General features: G+C 41.8%; 1 protein-coding gene across 5 annotated transcripts in view; it reads left to right on the plus strand.

Annotated features, from left to right (window-relative positions):
* Positions 1-20,247, plus strand: part of TGFB2 (transforming growth factor beta 2) — a 94,594-nt gene that overhangs the window by 56,947 nt on the left and 17,400 nt on the right. For all 5 annotated transcript variants that reach the window (XM_027564456.1, XM_027564459.1, XM_027564460.1 and 2 more), the window contains one exon: positions 429-592. In XM_027564456.1, the coding sequence (XP_027420257.1) occupies positions 429-592 (164 nt within the window). The remainder of the gene's footprint in view (positions 1-428; positions 593-20,247) is intronic.

Raw genomic sequence — 20,247 nt, forward strand, 5'->3', positions numbered from 1 at the left:
AGGGAAAAAATACATGGGCAAACTGCTTGCCATTAGGAGCTATTTTCTTGGCACATTTGATTAAAGTGTATGCAAGCCTGACAGCTTTCTCCAGGCATCAACTGTCATGAACTTGTTCCAGTTCATAACCATTTAGGATTTTCCACCACTCCGTCAACTTTCAAAGAAGAGGGTTAACTTCGTGCCCTCAAATAGAATTGGAAGTGGTTTGTTAATCCCTTTTAATCGGCTACTCCTCTAACCAAATGCACAAGCTTATTTTTTTTTTCCTAGTTCAATTGTTAATGATATTAAATTGGCCATTGGAAACGAAATCATTCTATAGATATTTCCCGTATGATTTCTTAAGGCTGTCTCATGCTGCAGGGTCATTTGTGAGAGAACAATGGATTTTTATCATTTTCAATGATTGCCCTAACTTTTTACAGATGCCATCCCGCCCACTTTCTACAGACCGTACTTTAGAATTGTCCGATTTGACGTCTCCTCGATGGAGAAGAATGCTTCCAATTTGGTGAAGGCCGAGTTCAGAGTCTTTCGTTTACAGAACCCAAAAGCCAGAGTGCCTGAACAACGGATCGAGCTGTATCAGGTAATTTTGTTTGGGTTATTTGAATGGACAATGAGTTTTAAGTCTTAGGGTAAAGGACTTACTACAGACTGAAATTTTTCTGAGCTGATACGTCATTTTCTACACTCACAATCATGGGACAGGCCCTCATTTGTTATTCCTCTCACAGTGATAGCTCATTCCTGAGTTGCTCAGGAAAGCAGAACCTTTAATGTGAAGGGGGGAAGCTCTGAGCGTAAATGGCTGGAATGACCATCCTCTGGAAGGCTCCAGTCCTGAAATTCACCCCCTACCCTGGAAAATCAGATGGTGCAAGACCAATCCCGCCCCAAGGAGAGAAGTCAGCTACCTTTCTTTTCTCATCTGATGGCCATCTTTTTCTCTTTTTCTTCCCTTCCTGTTGTCTCCTCTCCATCCCTTTTACTCTCTTTTCTTCCTGTCTTTGCTACCTCCTTTCTCTTCACTAACCTCATCCAGCCTCCTCTTCCTTTCTGATTCTACTCAGGCTTTCCAGTCCATCCGCCACCAAATGCACATCCTCTGTTCACCTCTGCCCTCCATTATTTCCGGCAGCCCTGGCATCTCATCTCCCTGGGTACAGGTGCTGGGCAGCAGTGTCAAAAGATGATGATGATAATGGTGGTGGTGATGATGGTGATGATGGTGGTGGTGATGATGGTGATGAATGATGATGGTGATGATGGTGATGAATGATGATGGTGATGATGATGGTGTTGGTGATGATGATGATGGTGATGATGATGGTGGTGATGATGATGGTGGTGATGATGATGATGGTGATGATAGCAGTGATGATGATGGTGATGATGGCAGTGATGATGATGGTGATGGTAGTGATGATGATGGTGATGAATGATGGTGATAATGATGATGGTGATGATGGTAGTGGTGATGATGGTGATGAATGGTGGTGATGATGATGGTTATGAATGATGGTGATGATGGTGGTGGTGGTGATGATGGTGGTGGTGATGATGGTGATGAATGATGATGATGATGATGATGGTGATGATGATGATGGTGATGATGATGATGGTGATGATGATGGTGATGGTAGTGATGATGGTGATGATGGTTATGAGTGATGGTGATGATGGTGGTGGTGATGATGGTGATGAATGGTGGTGATGATGGTGATGAATGATGATGATGATGGTGGTGATGATGGTGGTGATGATGATGATGGTGATAGTAGTGATGATGATGGTGATGATGGTTATGAGTGATGGTGATGATGATGATGGTGATCAATGGTGGTGATGATGGTGATGAATGATGATGATGATGGTGGTGGTGATGATGGCAGTGATGATGATGGTGATGATGGCAGTGATGATGATGGTGATGATGGTAGTGATGATGATGATGATGCCAAGTTACTAAGACGTGAGAGATGTTCTTAACAGCTTATTACTCATGTGGCATCAGCATGACCCAAGATCTTTAGGGGACTCTGATGCACATGAAAGCACTGCTGTAAAAGCCCTGAGTCTAGTAGGGCAGGCAGACATGGTCGTAGTGAATATGTCATAGTGTCATATAAACACGATATGTAGGGGGCAGAGTTGGAAAGATTTCACTATGGACTTGATGTTTGTGTGGGGCCTCAAGAAGCATCTGTTAGAGCAGGATGAGGGATGGTCATTCTTGACAGAAGGAGTCACCTGTGCAAAAACAGGGTCTCCTTTGAAGGGGCCTGTAGAAGATACTGTAGAGATGGTGCCCAGTGCTAGGAGGTGAGGAAAGACTCAGGGAGAGGGTTGCCCTCCAGGGAAGGTATGTAAAGGGAGATAAACAAGATCAAGAACTGACCCAAGAAACCTAATGTTATGGAGGAAACATGTGAGACAATATGACTGAGAAGCGGGCATATCTGAGGGAATGAGAGGAATTGACATCTGTAGGTGGAAACCTGTAATTGTCCTGGATTGTAAATGTTTGGACATTTGGTGAAGACTTTTCTTTGCATTTATTAGGAAAATGGAAAAATTATCATACAAATAAATGTTGGTTATGAAATCTCAGAGAATGAAGTTAAAGCTGTTAAGAGTTTTCAAATACTAGTTACATGTGTGTTCATGAAAAGTGATTCTTATTATAATGGATCCTCAGGTACCTACCTTGGAGACCTTCGAATTTTAAGGCATGTTCTAAAAGCATCAGACAGAGTCACCTTTCTGTGTACCAGACCCTCTGCTAAGCCCTTTATTAATATTATCTCTGTTCTTACAGCTGTGCTATGAAGTTTGCATGATGAGGCATCTTTTTCCCCCATTTATTGACATATAATAGCCACATAACATTGTATTAGTTCAAGCTGTACAATATAAGGATTTACTATATGTATATATTGCAAAATGATCACCACAGTAAGTTCAGTTAACACCCATTGCTTCATACACTCATACGTCTGTTTTTCTTTGTGGTGAGAACTGCTAAAATTTACTCTAGTAGCAACTTTCAAATATTCCGTATAGTATTGCTGGCTATGGTCACTATGTCATACATTACATCCCTAGAATTTACTTATCTTATAACTGGAAGTTTGTGCCTTTGGACCACCTTCACCCTTTTAAAATATTCTTTCTACTCCTGCATTCTTTCTTATTTTTACAGAAGAAGGTGCTGAGTCACAGAGAAATTAAGTCCCTTGGCCAGAGTCACAGAGCTAGGAGGGGGCAGGGCTGGGATACAAGTCTAACTCTGACTCCCAAGTGCTCACTCCTCACCACATTTGCTGTTTGTAGCAAATCCTTTCCTACCTCTTTGCCTCAAAATCAGCCAGAATAGAAGAAAAATAAGAGAAACTAGGCCGGCCAGAGGGTGGAGTGATATTTGGAGGGAAAGCAAAGACTGAGTTCTCTGAAAAAGCAGCTTGATCAAAGTTAGTCAGAGATACTATAAGATGATTTGAAAATTAAAAACATGATTCCCTGTCCTCCTTTTTCTTCTTTTTTCAATTAAGACACTCTTACATGCCTCCCTGTATAGATGGATTGTGCTCTCTGGCCCTGTTTTAATTATGTGACATGTGACTTCAGTTAATTGAAGGCAAGGTTTGTTAGGTTTTGTTGCCTGTAACGTAAGCTGCTAAATCACTATTATTCTTTGGCTCCTGACTTTTTGCCCTGAGGTGTGACCTCTGATAGTGGAATACTGATGGTTTGTCTTCCTCACAGAGGCCATCTCATCTCCAGGAGGGGATCTGTACTTGGAGGCTGGAATTTAGAGGACTTTAATGAGTCCTCAAGGGATGTGTACATTCCCAGAGGTTACTGCAGCACTGGCTGCCCCATGACATGAGCAGCAAGCTCTGTTCCAGTTAAAGTCCCCAAATTGGAAAAGATGGGGCTTCCCTGGTGGCTCAGCAGTAAAGAATCTGCCTGCCAAGCAGAAGACATGGGTTCAATCCCTGAGTTGGGAAGATCCCTTGGAGAAGGTAATAGCAACCCACTCTAGTATTCTTGCCTAGACAGAGGAGTCTGGCAAGCTATAATCCCTGAGGTCTCAAAGAGACAACTTAGCGACTGAACAACAATTGGAAAAGATACAGGTCAAGATGGAAGCCCATTGAATGGAGACTGTGACCTTGGGTTTGTTCAATGTCACTGAACACAGGAATCTGGGAAGGAGGTACTTTTAAGGAAAATAAGGAAGCCTAACATCTCCTTATCTATCTGGAGCTCAGCTATGCTGCAATCTAACCTCCTGAAACACAGCCAAGGTCCAGAAGTAAGTCAGAGAGATCCCTGAACACCTTCACAGAAGACACAGCACACATGCAGCTGAATCACTGGAAAGGCAGCCGTTGGTCCTCTCTGGGACTAAGAAATTTGAAACACTGGATAGGAAGGAGCTCTGGAGGAAGACACTCTGACAGGAGGAGGTGAAGCTTTAGACTTGAGGTGTTTGCCAGTGCACCCCAGTGATGCCACTTCAGATCAAGTCACAGAATGCGATGTCTCTTATGGATAATTTTCCTAAATCTTATCCTGTTTGTAGTTAACCCAGTCTTTGTCTCTGTGGCACCCTGCCTGCCTTCTGATACCTGCTGTGGCCTCATTGGAAATCCCATTTTGGCTTGTTTTTCTCCAACTTTCCACTTGCCTTCAGCGCATTTGGAAGTCTTTGCAGCCTTCAGTGGTAAAGCTCCCTGGTATAAAACTCCCTTCTGTCGGGGGACAGAAATGGATACTTATGATAACAGCCTTGAATTACGTAGGTGAGGCTAAATTATATTCAGGTAATAACTTGAATGCATGCCATAAAATGCTAGAGAGTTTTATATCCAAAATTGCTTAAAGGTTCTTTTGAAAAATAAAAGACTTAAATGGACAGATCTTTAGCTGTTTGGAGAGCTCAACTATTCAGAAGGACAAAGCCTCTGAAATTTCTAGGTGCCCTTTGATTACTGTATTACTTAACACATAGCTGACAGCCTACTTCCTAGAGGAAAAAGATAGGATCACTAGGAAGAGGTTTTCAGTGTGTTTAGATGGTTGTATGATGATTTATTAGGATTATTCAGGACATTGATTTTAAGCAGGGGAAGAGTATGTGGGTGTGTGCTCACATGTGGGTGTAGGAGATACTCCCCTACCTATAAAAGCCCTGGGGGAGCTTCTACAAGCCCTGCCCATGGCCTCTTTCCTGGAGATTCTGATTGTCCCTGGAAAGGAAAAGATTTCCCTGTGGACAGATGTGGTTTCCAAGAGCTCTCCTTGTGATTCAGATGCGGTCATTTGCCATGGGCATCACAGATTTAAAACATATCCCAAGGTTGGGGGTCATTCTGTCCCATATTGTAGATGGTTACTCTTTCTAGAGTCAGAATCCCAGGCGGGAAAGACCTAAGATAGCATTTCTGGGAGCAAGCTCAGAGTTAGTTTCATCTGGGGTTCTGCGTCTGTTGATTTCTCCCTGCCCGGGGGAGTCAAGACACCCGAGCTTCTGTGGAAATCATGTTTAGTTTGGCAAGGCGACTCTCTCCTTCCCCTCTCTACAGAATAGTCTGTCAGAGCCGTGATGAATGGTGGTAACATAAAACCGTCCTGTCTTCCTCCTACCCCTGACTTCTGTTATGTTCACGGACTCCAAAGAGCATATAGTGGTGTGATCATGTTATGACTCCAGATGGACAGCAGTATCACACGGAATAGGAAAGGGATAAAGCCTTCTGATATGAAGGGAAAGAGGAAAACGGAAATTTTTTTTCCAAATAGCAGTGACCCTTACTGTATTTTTAGAGATCTATGCCAAAGGGAGCCTTTATTGAAATGTGTTCCGATAAAGCTCCAGTGCTCTGGGAATGTTTTTGAACCTACTAATATTTAGTAGAGCTCTCAGCCTTTTTGGAAAATTGAATACATCTTTATTTGATTAAATCACACTTGTATTTATGATTAAAATCATGCCCAGAGTTATGAGAAGGGGAAAAAGTAGGAAAGAGGAATCTTCTTCAATTTGGATATCGCCAGCATGAGCAAGTGAATCTGCCACCATGGAGGAAGCTAAGTCCTCAAATTTACAAGCAAAGAAATGAGTCACCAAGAAATTAATAAGTTAGTTAAGGGTATCTATGACCTTGTGGCCACAGGAAACCACCAAGGAATACTTGTGTTTAGGGATGATGACCTCCAAAGACCTTGGACCTTCCAGCTATTTATAGCTTCCTCTCACCAACTTATACCCTTTTCACACTTATTGCCCTTTTTTTTTTTTTTTAATTGAAGTCAAGTTGATTTATAATGTTGTGTTAGTTTCCGTTGTATAGCAAAGTGATTCAGTTATATATGTATATATTATATATATATATATATATATATACACACACATATATATGTATATATATTCTTTGTCGAGTTCTCTTCCCTTATAGATTATTACAAAATATTGAGTATACTTCCCTGTGGTATACAGTAGATCCTCAAACTCTTAATTTACGCCTATCCCCCTCCCTTTTCCCTTCGGTAATCATAAGTTTGTTTTTTCTGTCTGTGGCTCTGTTTACTGCTCATTTCAAACTTTATCACCTCTAGGATAATAAGATTTGTACCTTTATAACTTTTTCGGTTAGTCACTGTTTAACTGACTCCCCCAAATTTTATGGCCTCAGATACCAATTTTTTATCGATTTTTAGGAGTCAGAAACTTGGACAGGACTTGACTGGGCTGTTCTTCTGCTCCATGTGGCTCTGACCTGGGTCGCTTGATGGTGCTCAGGTGGGAGCTGGGCTGAACTGGACGATCTATGATGAATTTGCTTCTAAGCTTGGAGCTGGAATGGGATGACTGAGCCCCTACTCCTCTCTAAGTAGTTTCAGGATGTACCCATGTGGTCTTCCCAGAAGAAGAGTCAGGATTTTTTACCTGAGGCTCAGGGGCCCAAGTGTCCAAGGCAGAAGCTGCCGGTCCACTTAAAGACAAGGTTCAAACCTAGCAGAACTTCCCTTTCACCTTATTCTATTGATCAAATGTGCTACAACCCAGGTGAAATTCAAAGGGAAAGGAAATAGACCCCATCTCTTGATAGAAAGAGTGTCAAAGAAGTTGCACCCATCTTTAATCTGCCACACCAACACACTGTACAGGGTCATAGACAGAAAACTCTGAGTGAGTGCCTCCTGGCATTGGTAGCAGAATTGATGCCAGTCATCTAGCAATATGGAAGAAGAGCTATGACAAACCTAGACAGCATATTAAAGAGCAGAGACATCACTTTGCTGACAAAGGTCCAGATAGTCAAAGCTATGGTTTTTACGGTAGTCATGTATGGATGTGAGAGTTAGACCATAAAGAAGGCTGAATACCAAAGAATTGTACTTTTGAACTGTGGTGCTGGAGAAGACTCTTCAGAGTCCCTTGGGCTGCAGGGAGATCAAACCAGTCAATTCTAAAGGAAATCAACCCTGAATATTCATTGAAAGGACTGATGCTGAAGCTGAAGCTCCAATACTCTGGCTACCTGATGTAGAAGAGCCGACTCATTGGAAAAGACCCTGATGCTGGGAAAGATTGAGAGCAGGAGAAGGGGATGACAGAGGGTGTGATGGTTGGATGGCATCACTGACTCTATAGACATGAGTTTAGGCAAATTTTAGAGGTAATGAAGGAGAAGGAAGCCTGGTGTGCTGCAGTCCACACTCTGCAAAGAGTCAGAGTTCAAAGTTAGTGACTGAACAACATAAATAATCTAGCCATATATATCAGACTCAGCTTGTGCCTTGCAGTTGCTCAGGGTCTGGTGGAGGAACAGATGTGTAAATGGTGTTTCAATAGTACCGTCTTTCTGCTAATTGAAATATACCCAAGAGACTTCTAGTGCAAAATCTGGAGAATCCAAAGGAATGCCTCAGAACTCATTCCTTCCAGAAGGGAATTGTGAGAATTTGGCAACATCCTACCATCTTGGTTTGATTCCTTTCGGGGACAGGCAGATAATTCCAAGATAATACACCATCTGCCTGAATCAAGATATTTCTTTGAGCCCAGCAATACTTATAGCAGAAATATCTGAATGCATCAGCTTGAGATAGAAGTAGGTTTGGTGAATTACTATGCACAGTATTTTTTTTTCATTGACTAGTTCACTAGTCACCCTTAATGAGACAACATGGTGTAGTGTTTAGTGGTGTGAGTATTGCGATCTAAACTTTCTTAATAATTCCAGTTCACTTGCTGTTTATTGTAAGGGTGAAATAAAACCATGTATATAATTGCTGGATGGAGAGTGGGCAGTCGATCTATGTTAGTTCCCTTCCTTCCTTGTCATCTCTTAGATTTTGACTTCTAAGTCTTTACTTCCTCCAAGAGGAAGAGCCTTTTACAAAATTACCTATCAAAGTCAGTTGCCAGATTATTTTTAGGTTAATTTATTAGCTTGAGGCCACTAAAAGAAAAACAAAAGAACTCCTTGATGCAGTGTGATGTACTGGGTTGATACATCATGAAACATCAGGAGAGATGTCATCTTCTCACATGGGGCTGGCATGAGACCACAGAGGTTGCTGTCAGATAGCTTTCTAGAATACAGTCTGCTGGTGGTTCTCTGTTAATCAGTGGAAGATAAATGTGTTGGGGTGAAATGAGCTCAGTGGATTTCCAAGGAAACGTATTTCCTGACCTTGGTCATAAGAAGGGCAGTAGTAGTGTTTATTTTTGTAGAGATGGAGCATTCAGCTTCAGTTGAAGTTACCTTTGCCTTAATAAGAGACTCCCACCCCACCTCTACTGGATACTCCATCACAACTTTGATGAACAGAAGTAAAATACAATCTGTCCTTCTGCTTTTCCTCATCCCTTTCTTTAATCCTTTGGATTTTATTTTATTTATTTTATTTTTTTGGACTATGCTGTATGGGTGGGATCTTAGTTCCCCAACCAGGGATTGAACCCTTGCCCCCTGAAGTGGAGGCACAGAATCCTAACCACTGGAGCTCCAGGGAATTCCCAATCCTTGGATTTTAATGCCTAGTAGGATTTGTGTTTAGACAGGCTTGCAAATGTGATGATTTCTTATCTTTAGAGATCTCTTGCAAGGCTATACAATACAAAAACAGTGGCTAAATCTAAGTCACATCCATTTATCTCTGGCTTCAAACTGTACAATACACATGAAATGACTTTTCAGAGTTGCAGGTGAAAGCGTGACTTGATGGTTATGGAGCAAAATAAATAAACGAAGATTTTAGTGGGAAGGAGTGAATCACCCACCACTTTAAGTAAACATCATATCTCTTCTCTGAGAAAGATTTTAAACTATGCACACCCCTAAGGCTTTACAGTGAAAATTCAAAGTAGATGGCCTCCACTTGCTTTTTAAGGGATTCTAAAGCTGCAATTCAGCCCTGAGTATTCACTTGCAGGACTGATGCTAAACTGAAGCTACAATAATTTGACCACCTGATGTGAAGAAGAGTTGACTCATTGGAAAAGACCCTGATGCTGGGAAAGATTGAAGGCAAAAGAAGAGGGCAGCAGAGGATGAGATGGTTAGATGGTATCACCAACTAATTGGACATGAACTTGAGCAAACTCGGGGAGGTAGTGGAGAACAGGGAAGCCTGGCGCACTACAGTCCATTGGGTCACAAAGAGTCAGACACAACTTGACTGACTGAACAACAACAAAACTGCAGAGTGAAGGATGAGGTTCTTGTCATTGCAAGGACCAGAGTACTCAGTGGGGTTAATGAAAACTGCACCCTTTTCCTGATCCCAGACCCATGCATGTGCACATGCGCATATGTGCCATCGTGCTGCACACACACACACGCTCACATACACACACACACACACACACACAGTTCAGCTTTCAGTTCTCATATTGCCCAAGGGTTTATAAAATATAAAGAGGTCAGCCAAGAAAACTGACTGTCTGTTAAATTAGACTTGCAAAAAGTGCCACTGAAAAAAAAAGTTATACTATGCTCCTGTTGTCCAGAATTTTACAGCATACAATCCCCTTAATACTGATCCTAACTCTGGCGCCACATTGGAGACACACGCGGTATAGTAACCCACTTAAAAAAAAAAGCCATGAGGTATAATAAACACTTTGTTTGCACAAGGCTATTAATACCTCAGGTTTTTGCAAACTGATCGAATGACATGCTCGCCTCGTAAGGAAATTGGATCGTTATCATTTGCATTAAGTTATGACGTTACCCAGAGTCTAGGAACCCTGTGAGCAGACAGGACCCCAAAAGTGGTGCAAACAGCCGCCCTTCCCCACTGTATAATCATGCAATTGTAACTAATAATTCTCTGTTCTTTTGCATAATGCGGCTCAGTAACCATGTTGATAATTATCACTGACATATGCATTACTAACCATGTGCAGGGATTATTTTAAGTGCTTTATAATGATTGATTCATTTAATCACTATAATAATCCTATTATTACCTTAATTTTACAAATGAGGAAACGGAGGCACAGAGAAGTTGAGCAACTTGTCCAGGCCACACAACTTGGAAGAGACAGGGCCAGGATTTGAACCCAGATGGCCTAGCTCCAGATGCTGTGCTGTTGCTCACTTTATCCTACTGGTAGGAGGATCACAGGCTTCAGCGTTGGGCCAGTGTGGGTTCCAAGTGTGACTTTGGGGAATCTGAGAAAGGCACAGCACCGAAATGATTCCTCTATCTGTTAAAAGTAAATAAAAACACCTCGTTGGCCAGGATTTTGTAAGGCATGAGCAAATGCATGGAAATTCCTAGCACAATGAGTCTACTCAATGGTTAGTATTATTGTTATTCCCAAAGCACTGATTTTGAACTTTTATGAGAAACCATCTCTTACATTTGCAATCTTTTCAAAATCTCTTAGTAATGAGAACACTCACCTTAGACCCTAGCTCTCCAAGTCCTGGGTGTGCAGTGGCTGTCCCACGAGTTTGCTTCAGGACTTCCTTAAATAATATTTTCAACTCACTCTGCAGGTGGTGGTCTCATTCAATTGCTGGTGAGTAGCTCTGGGTGGGAAAGAAAAGGAACATTGCAGCCAGTCAGCCCTGGTTTCATCATTTACCTTTTTTTGTTTATTAATATTAGTTTTCTGCTCTTACAAATCACTTATCTCTCTGAGCCTCAGTTTTTCATCATCCAATGGAGATACAGTTCTTGTCTAATGAGTTGGTGTGAAGAGAACGCCACTATAGAGTGTCTGGCACATTGGCTGTGTCAGGAGTGGATTATTTTCATCAGGGTTTTGCTTGTCATCTAGAACTTGTTTATATTTCCCCTAGAGTGGGTTTGTGATCGTAAAACTACTCCTCGATGATGTCAGTCATCTCTGGTTGGATGATGTCATTCATCTCTGGTTGGACAAGGTCTCCTCTGACCCATTTCCGGGGATCAGCAGAGCAGAGCAGGATTATGGGAACAGCCGAGGTGTTAGCGTTCTGGATATTTGCTTTATCAGGACTCTGACACAGCTCTGATGAGTTGACTCTGTAATGTGTCTGGCTTTTCTTTTTGAAGAAACCATTACAGAATGACCAACCCCAGTGAGGATATCTTTGTACCTCTGCCTCACCACCGCACAAATAGGCTTGATACCTGCTTCCTGTGTTGACTTCAGTAGTTTTATTTTCATCTTATAATTGTATGCCAATTTTTCTATAACTCCACCAGGGCAAAAATTGTTCCAAAGAAGGATATATGTTTATTTCCTGGTAGCAACAATAATCAGAATATTGGGAGGAACTTTTGCTTTAGAACTGTGTTTAGAACCTACAAATACTGAACCGTAAATTCTTTCAATGGGGACGAATCTATATTTTTGAAAATCCTGTTGATTCTTGAAAATGGCCAAAAACGGCCAGGTTTTTTTTTTATTTTTGAGAAATTTGTTTTGTTTCAGTATTTCCACACTTTCTGTTTTTGGCTGTGCTGGGTCTTCACTGCGACCTCCAGGCTTCTCTGGTTGCAGGGCATGGGATCTGGAGCACGTGGGGCTCAGTAGCTGCAGTCCATGGGCTCTGTGGTTGTAGCGCATGGACTGAGTTGCTCTGCAGCATGTGGACTCTTAGTTCCCTGACCAGGGATCAAACCTGCATTCCCTGCGCTGGAAGGCAGGTTTTTTTTTTTTTTTTTTTTTAACCACTGGACCACCAGGGAGGTCCCAGCCAACAAAGTTTAAGTCGAAAATAAAAATAGCTAAGTTGATTTTCCTATGTGATTTAAAGTGTTTAAAGGATGGATCCCAAATCCAACCACTTCTAACTTCTCTGCCTCTACTACACTGGTCCCAGGACTTGGACTTTTGTAATGGCCTCATCTCGCTGTTTGCACCCTAGCCCTGTTCAAGGCCATTTGCAACACAGCAGTGGGGCTGATTTCTCCCAAGAGGTTGCTTAGATCCAAATCTCCTGCCCAGAGCCCTGTCACGGCTTCTCACCTCACTCTGTGTAAGAGCCAACAGCCTTCTTGTGCCTCGTGAGGCCGTCCCTTACCCATTGCTCACTCGTCCCCCAGCGATGACTGGTTCCACTCAGGGGGTTCTTCGTCCTTCCCTCTTTGCTGCTTCTCACCCTGGGCTCACCTCCTCCTCACGTCTGCAGCTGCTGTTCCTTCCACCCACAATGCTCTTTACTGCTTCCCAGAAGCCTCTCTCTCATCGTTCCTTCAGATTTTTCTTCAAATGTCACTCACTCAGAGACCTCCCTGGCCACCCTGTGTGATGTCTAAGGTCCCTCTTCCTAACATGTACCATCCCCTTTCTTCACTGTTTGTTTCTCCTCCATACCCATGCCCTGTGGTACACTTGATCTTCTCTTCTTCATCTTATTTATGATCTTGTCTGTACCTCTGGGGGTAAACTCCCAGATCAGCACCTAGTGCATATGTATGCTCGACAAACGTCTTTGAATACACTGAAGGAACATTTCAAAATAAGATTTAAGTACAAGGAACACTGTGGAAATAAGATGTTACTGCTTGTAACATCATCAGGGGACTCTTGAGAAACATCATTTATTTGGATTTGGAAATTCTGCTAGATTTGTTCTAACCATAGCCGTGTAGCTATTTATGAAGAAAGAAACATGGATAGCTACCCATTTTCTGTTACTTATTCAGAGCTACTTCTGGTAAGTGAATAATAACCATGTAGATAAAATACATACATATGCATATAATAAATTAGTGAAACTGATACTCTTGGGTAACCCATCAACACAGTAGAAAAGACAGGCTCTTTGTTTTTTTTAGACTCCTTACTTTAGAGTCACACCCCCTAAATTAAAGGGCTCAGCTGAATGTGAGCTGGGACTTGAATTATAGTACAGGTCACATGGGTTGTTGGGAGCCAGGAAGAAGGAGAAGGGGGTTGGAAGTGTGTTCCCCAAGTATGTGTGTGTTCGTGTGGAGTTGCAGCAGGATTGGAAGGGGAAATTGAATGAGGAAATGAAGATATGGCCTGAGAGAGCTTGAAGTTTTGTTGGCAGGACTCATTCACCCCATGGTAGGAAGCAACCTGGTCATTATCAGCACCCTCGGTACTGAGCTCTGTGGTTTGGCCCCAGGGACCAAGTAGAACTATGGTCTTGACTTTGTTGCCCTTCAGATTCCATCACTGATGGGTGGAAGGCACGTGCCTCTTTCCTTGCCTGTGAGGATGTGACTTGTGACTGCTTGAATCGTTTTCTCTGTTGTGTGATTTACATCCAATGGTCTTGTGAATGCTGTTGAGCTGCAGAGCATCAGAGACTTTCCATTTCCACAAAGGACTCCTTCATCCCCCAGACCTATAGAGATTCATTTGCTTGTTTATACAGATGTGCAGTCAGCACAAAGGCCTGTGTATGGAGACTGAAAAAAAGTGAAGGAAACAATAGGGAATTATGAGGTGTTTCCATCAGAAAGGAGAGGCTTCCCTCTGTGTGTGTGTGTATTTATATGTATGTGTGTGTATGGGCTTCCCTGGTAACTCAACTGGTAAAGAATCTGCCTGCAATGCAGGAGACCCTGGTTCGATTCCTGGGTCTGGAAGATTCCCTGGAAAAGGGATAGGCTACCCACTCCAGTATTTTTGGGCTTCCCTGGTGGCTCAGATGGTAAAGAATCGGCCTGCAATACAGGAGACCTGAGTTCATTCCCTGGGTTGGGAAGATCCTCAGGAGAAAGAAATGGCAACTCACTCCAGTATTCTTGCTTGGAGACTCCCCATGGACAGAGGATTCTGGCGAGCTACAGTCCATGGGGTTGCAAAGAGTCAGACACAAATGAACAACTAAGCACGTATCTGTGTATATATTAATATATTGTGTACGTGTATGTATGTGTGTGTATATATGTGTGGATGTACATTTGTGTGGTGTGTGTGTATGTGTGTAGCTTGCAAGTATCATTTCCATAAAGGTCATTGAAGCCCTCTGTATGCCATACGTTATTACTTGCACTTGGATCTGTATAACATAGTAGCCTATCAATGTGCATTCAGTTCAGTTCAGTTCAGTCGCTCAGTCGTGTCCGACTCTTTGTGACCCCATGAATCGCAGCACGCCAGGCCTCCCTGTCCTTCACCAACTCCCAGAATTCACTCAGACTCACGTCCATCAAGTCAGTGATGCCATCCAGCCATCTCATCCTCTGTCGTCCCCTTCTCCTCTTGCCCCCAATCCCTCCCAGCATCAGAGTCTTTTCCAATGAGTCAACTCTTCGCATGACGTGGCCAAAGTACTGGAGTTTCAGCTTTAGCATCATTCCTTCCAAAGTAATCCCAGGGCTGAACTCCTTCAGAATGGACTGGTTGGATCTCCTTGCAGTCCAAGGGACTCTTAAGAGTCTTCTCCAACACCACAGTTCAAAAGCATCAATTCTTTGGCGCTCAGCTTTCTTCACAGTCCAACTCTCACATCCATACATGACCACAGGAAAAAACATAGCCTTGACTAGACGAACCTTTGTTGGCAAAGTAATGTCTCTGCTTTTGAATGCTATCTAGGTTGGTCATAACTTTCCTTCCAAGGAGTAAGTGTCTTTTAATTTCATTACTTTGGTCAGTAAAGAGAAAGAGTTAATGTTAGACATAATAATGTAGATTTCTCAGCTCCAAAGAGACTGTGTTGTCAGGTGAGTCTTCCTTTCAAAGTTGATGTGCATTCTGTAGGCTTCTACTATACAGGATCTCATGAAGCTCTTACGAAGAACAAATTCCTTACAACCCCCTAGAGGGATACAGTCACTGGAGAGCCATGGCAATTACAGGATGTGGTGATGAGAGAAGGAGGCAAAGAACTGGGTCTGTTAGGCCACTTTTCAAAAGATTCATGCAGTATGTAAGCTTGTTAGATACCCACAAGGTGACCCAGCGTTGCTCAAGGAGGCTGCAGTTAAACGGGGCTGGGGGGTTATGTTTATGCCTCATGGAAGAGAAGTCTTTATCCAATTCTGCTCTAAGACTCCACTTTCTATTACATGGAAATTCAGCTCTCTTGCTTTTTGTCATCATTTTCATTCCTACAATGAAATATATTAAGTAAGGTAAAATGCAGTATAAAATTATTTACATTGTCTGGTGATTCTTTGTCATCATAGTTAGATAGAGATAAAGATATATAGATACAGATGTCTATCTATGAAGTCTCTGTGAAGTGTGTGTCATATGTATGTATGAAATTCTGAGAAGTAGTTTCTATCACTTCTAAAAGATTGATTGTTCAGGGGCTTATATGTCACTTGATCATATATGTCTTTCTAATGAAGTCTGTTAGTCAATAAGAATTTACTGAATTTGGACATGTAAACTGCAGTGGAAAATACTCTTTGGAAGAATAAGAAAGTGCTTTTTGCTTTGAAGAACTTCCTAATCAGACTGAGCACCCGAAAATAGCCAACCCTGTGTAATGTATGAGCATCTACTGTTATAAGTTGAATTATATCCCTTCAAAATAGATACATAGGCATCCTGACCCTCAGCACTTCAGAACGTGACCTTATTTGGAAATAGGTGCATTGCAGATGTAATTAGTTAACATGAGGTTATACCGGAATAGGGTAGGCTTCTAATTTTATATGGGCAGTATCCTTCTAAGAGGACAGCCGTGTGCACGTGAAAAGATGTGCAACATCCCCAATTATTATTAATAGAGAAATGCAAGTCAGAACTACAGTGAGGCATCACTTAACACTGATGGCCATTAGAATGGCCATCATGAAAAAATTTACTAATAACAAATGCTAGACAGAGTGTGGAGAGAAAGGAATCCTCCTACACTGTTGGGAATGTAAATTGGCACAGCAGCTATAGAGAACAGTATGGAGGCTCCTTAAAAAACTAAAAATAGAGCTATCATATGATCCTACAGTCCCACTCTTGGGTATATATACAGAGAAAATTCTAATTGGAAAAGATACGTGCATCTCAGTGTTCATAGTGGCACTATTTACAATAGCTAAGACATGGAAGAACCTAAGTTAACATTGATACATGAATGGATAAAGAAGATGTGGTACAATGATATATACAATAATATACACAAGATATGTACAGTGGAATATTACTCAGCCAGAAAAGAGTGAAATAGTGCCATTTGCAGCAACATGGGCGGACCTAGAGTTCATCATACTCAGCAAGTGATGGTTTATGTTTGCCTGGCTTCAAAGCCTAGTGTATGAACCTTTTCCCTACACTAATGATTTCCAAAGGCACTTGGCAAACTCCATGGGTTTTTCAAAGAAACCTAAGGAACTACAGAGGGTATGGAATGTCTTCATCAACCCGATGAATATATTGGATGCATAGTGACTGGTACTGTGGCAAGGATAGTTGAGATGCTGAATAGCAGAGTTAAGGTTCAGAGAAATTCTAAAGTGCTAAAAACCCAGGTCAAAAAAGAGCTGCAAAGTTACTGGAGACATATGTCTAATTTGCATTTAGATTCAAAAATGAACTGTGTCAGTTACCCCACTCCGGTACTTTTGCCTAGAAAATCCCATGGATGGAGGAGCCTGGTGGAGCTGGGAGATAGGGGCAAATAGCTTAATCTCTCTCTAAACCTCTCTCTCTAAACCTGCAGTCCATGGGGTCGCTAGAGTCGGACACGACTGAGCGACTTCACTTTCACTTTTCACTTTCATGCATTGGAGAAGGAAATGGCAACCCACTCCAGTGTTCTTGCCTGGAGAATCCCAGGGACAGGTTAGCCTGGTGGGCTGCCGTCTATGGGGTCGCAAAGAGTCGGACACGACTGAAACGACTTAGCAGCAGCAGCAGCAGCAGCAGCAGTATATACTAGAACGGTAGTTTTCTGAGTAGTCCCGAGACCAGCAGCTGGTGCATCACCAAGGAAGATGTTAGAAATACAAGTTCTTGTGCCCCTCTTATCCCTATTAAATCAGAAGCTCTAGAGATGTTTTAATAAGCCCTCTAGTTGTGTCAATGCAGGCTGAAGTTGAAGAACCACTGGCTAGAAAAACCAACCTTCTTCTCTGCCTTCTTTCATTTCTTTGTCTTTATTCAATGTCATTCCAGAAAGGACTTGGGGTGGAAAATCTGACTTAATGGTTTGTGTAAGAACAAAGGTTTTATTTTACGAAAAGTTTAGATTCAGTGGTGTGATGTGGCTGCTGCCAAAAATAAAGAGTTGGCATTGGAAATAGTGACCAGAACAAGGGAAGCAAGAGGCAGCCCCCTCCCCATTTGGCATATTCTCTATATTTGCCATATTGCACTAGACTGTACCTGGAGTTTGTTGAGGAACTGATTTTCAGAGGGATATTGAAAAGGGGTTTGACAAGGATGGCAGAGCTCCACAAACCTTGTCTCGAAGGAAGAAGTTGAGGAAAGCCCCCTCCTATGATGGGGGGCTGACAGAGAGAAGAAAGAGAACTTGACATCTTGTTCCAGAGGGCAGAAAACATACAGTGTTGGAAAGCCCCCTCCACTGGTATGAACAGGGCAAGATGTTTCCAGGCTTTTTCTGCAAGGTGTTGGCAATCCAGGTAAGTCCCTCAGGCTTTTTCTCCTCCAGCTGTAGTACTTAGATGATAAGGGCTAGAATGTCCACTTCACAGGTGTCTGTGAAGACTGAGAAATGTGACAATGTTTCAATATTTGAAAAACTAGCATAATTGTATGATGATGAACCAATGGTACTGTTATTAACTAAGACGAGTTGATGGAAATTTTAAGTTCAAGATGAAGAAAAATTTCAACCTACCAGTTGGCCAAAAGAGGGATGATCTTCCTCAACAAGTAGCAAGTTCACTGTCATGAGAGGTCTTCAGATCAAGACAGAGATGTTAGAGTATGAATTGTTTTGGTTTGGAGAGATGGCCTCTGAGTGCCTCTCTGACGCTTGTATTTCATGACACAGAGATTAGTGACTCAAGGTGAGGTAGATCTAAGAGATTGGTGCTTGGAGCCAGCAGAATGAAGGTTTAATTTGGCATTGCCTCGTCACTCTGTGCATGCCAATACGTGCCACAGCAAACGTTTTAAACACTGAAATGCGTTTAAACCTTAAGTACATTAAATATCAGGCTTCCCAGGTGGCACTAGTGGTAAAGAACCTGCCTACCAATGCAGGAGACATGAGCTGCAGGTTTGATCCCTGAGTTGGGAAGATCCCTTGGAGGAGGGCATGGCAAGCCACTCCAGTATTCTTGCCTGGAGAATCCCGTGGACAGGTTGCACAGAGTCGGACGTGACTGAAGCAACTTAGCACGCATGCACATTAAAAACATTTAAAAAGTCCATCCATGTCTCTACAAATGAACCAATTTTGTTCCTTTTTATGGCTGAGTAATATTTCTTTGTATGTATGTACCACATCTTCTTTGTCCATTCCTCTGTCAATGGACATGTGGTACATGTGTATTTTTAAATTATGTTTTTCTCTACGTATATGCCCAGTAGTGGGATTGCTGGGTCATATGGTAGTTCTATTTTTAAAGGAACCTTCATATTGTTCTTCATACTAAGGAGGGAAGGAGAGTGGAATGGATTGGGAAATTGGGATTGAAATATATACAATACTATGTTTAAAATAGATAAGTAATGAGAACCCACTGTATAGCTTATAGAAACCCACTCAGTGCTCTGTGGTGACCAAAATGGGAAGGCAATCCAAAAAATAACCACACACACATATAGCTGATTCATTTTATTATGTGGTAGAAACTAACACAACATTGAAAGCAATTATACTCCTATAAAAATTAATTAAAAAAAGAAAGAAACATAAAAAAAATTAAAAAGGAACAAGATGGGCCCATACTAGATAACCTCATTTTTGTTTTTCTCTCCTATGATTAAATCTCTCTTTCCATTAAAAGTCTGATTGAATGGGCCCCTAGGTTTTTCTATAGATCTATTGATGTCTGAATATGGAAAGTAAAGTAGAATTCCCAGTGCTTTCTTATAACTCTTTGCAATGTTTCATAGGAATGGAAGAGGTGTCTTCTTCGGGTTCTAAGCCAAATCCTGAATTGATTTACATCATTTTTCCTTTAAGACTAAGATTTCCTCTGGCTATAATTCTGCATCTAGAGTTCTATTTCTTCTTTTTTTCCTTGCTCCTAAACTATTGGGTAACATTGGTGACTTTTGCCTCTCTCCACTCCCTGATTGGCTGGTTTCCAGTGTCAGAGGGATGAATGGATCCTTTTGTGCAAGGAGTTTTATAATTTAGGGAAGAACTGAGAGCTTTGCCAAAGATAGTACGTGGGCATTTTACACATATTACAGATAATGTGTATATATCAATAACATAATGAAGGTACCATTCAGGCATCGCTGTGGGTGGTAGCTAAGTAAGAGACAGCTATATCTCATTTTTAATATATTAGAGACTCTCTTCTAATTTAGTCAACAACAGTTGTTGGTCTGTTATTTAAAGAAAAAAGTCAGTTAAAGCAAAAACTTTAGAAAAAAAATTGTAAAAACAAAATTGGGAAGGCAGGAGGTAAACTTTTATTTTAACTTAAAATGTATATATGTGTGTGTATATATATGTTTCACACACACACACCCTAACACAATGTAAATGCTGAGTTTTCTGTAAAAGACCAACGCCTCTTCTTTGACTATGGCTCTGTCTGTTGCCAATCCAGGGCTTCCAGGTGGCTTAGTATTAAAGAATCTGCCTGCCAGTGCAGGAGACATGAGAGACATAAGATCCCTGGGTCAGGAATATCCTCTGGAGAAGGAAA

Source organism: Bos indicus x Bos taurus, chromosome 16 (genome assembly GCF_003369695.1).
Source record: "Bos indicus x Bos taurus breed Angus x Brahman F1 hybrid chromosome 16, Bos_hybrid_MaternalHap_v2.0, whole genome shotgun sequence".
Classification (NCBI taxonomy): Eukaryota; Metazoa; Chordata; class Mammalia; order Artiodactyla; family Bovidae; genus Bos; species Bos indicus x Bos taurus.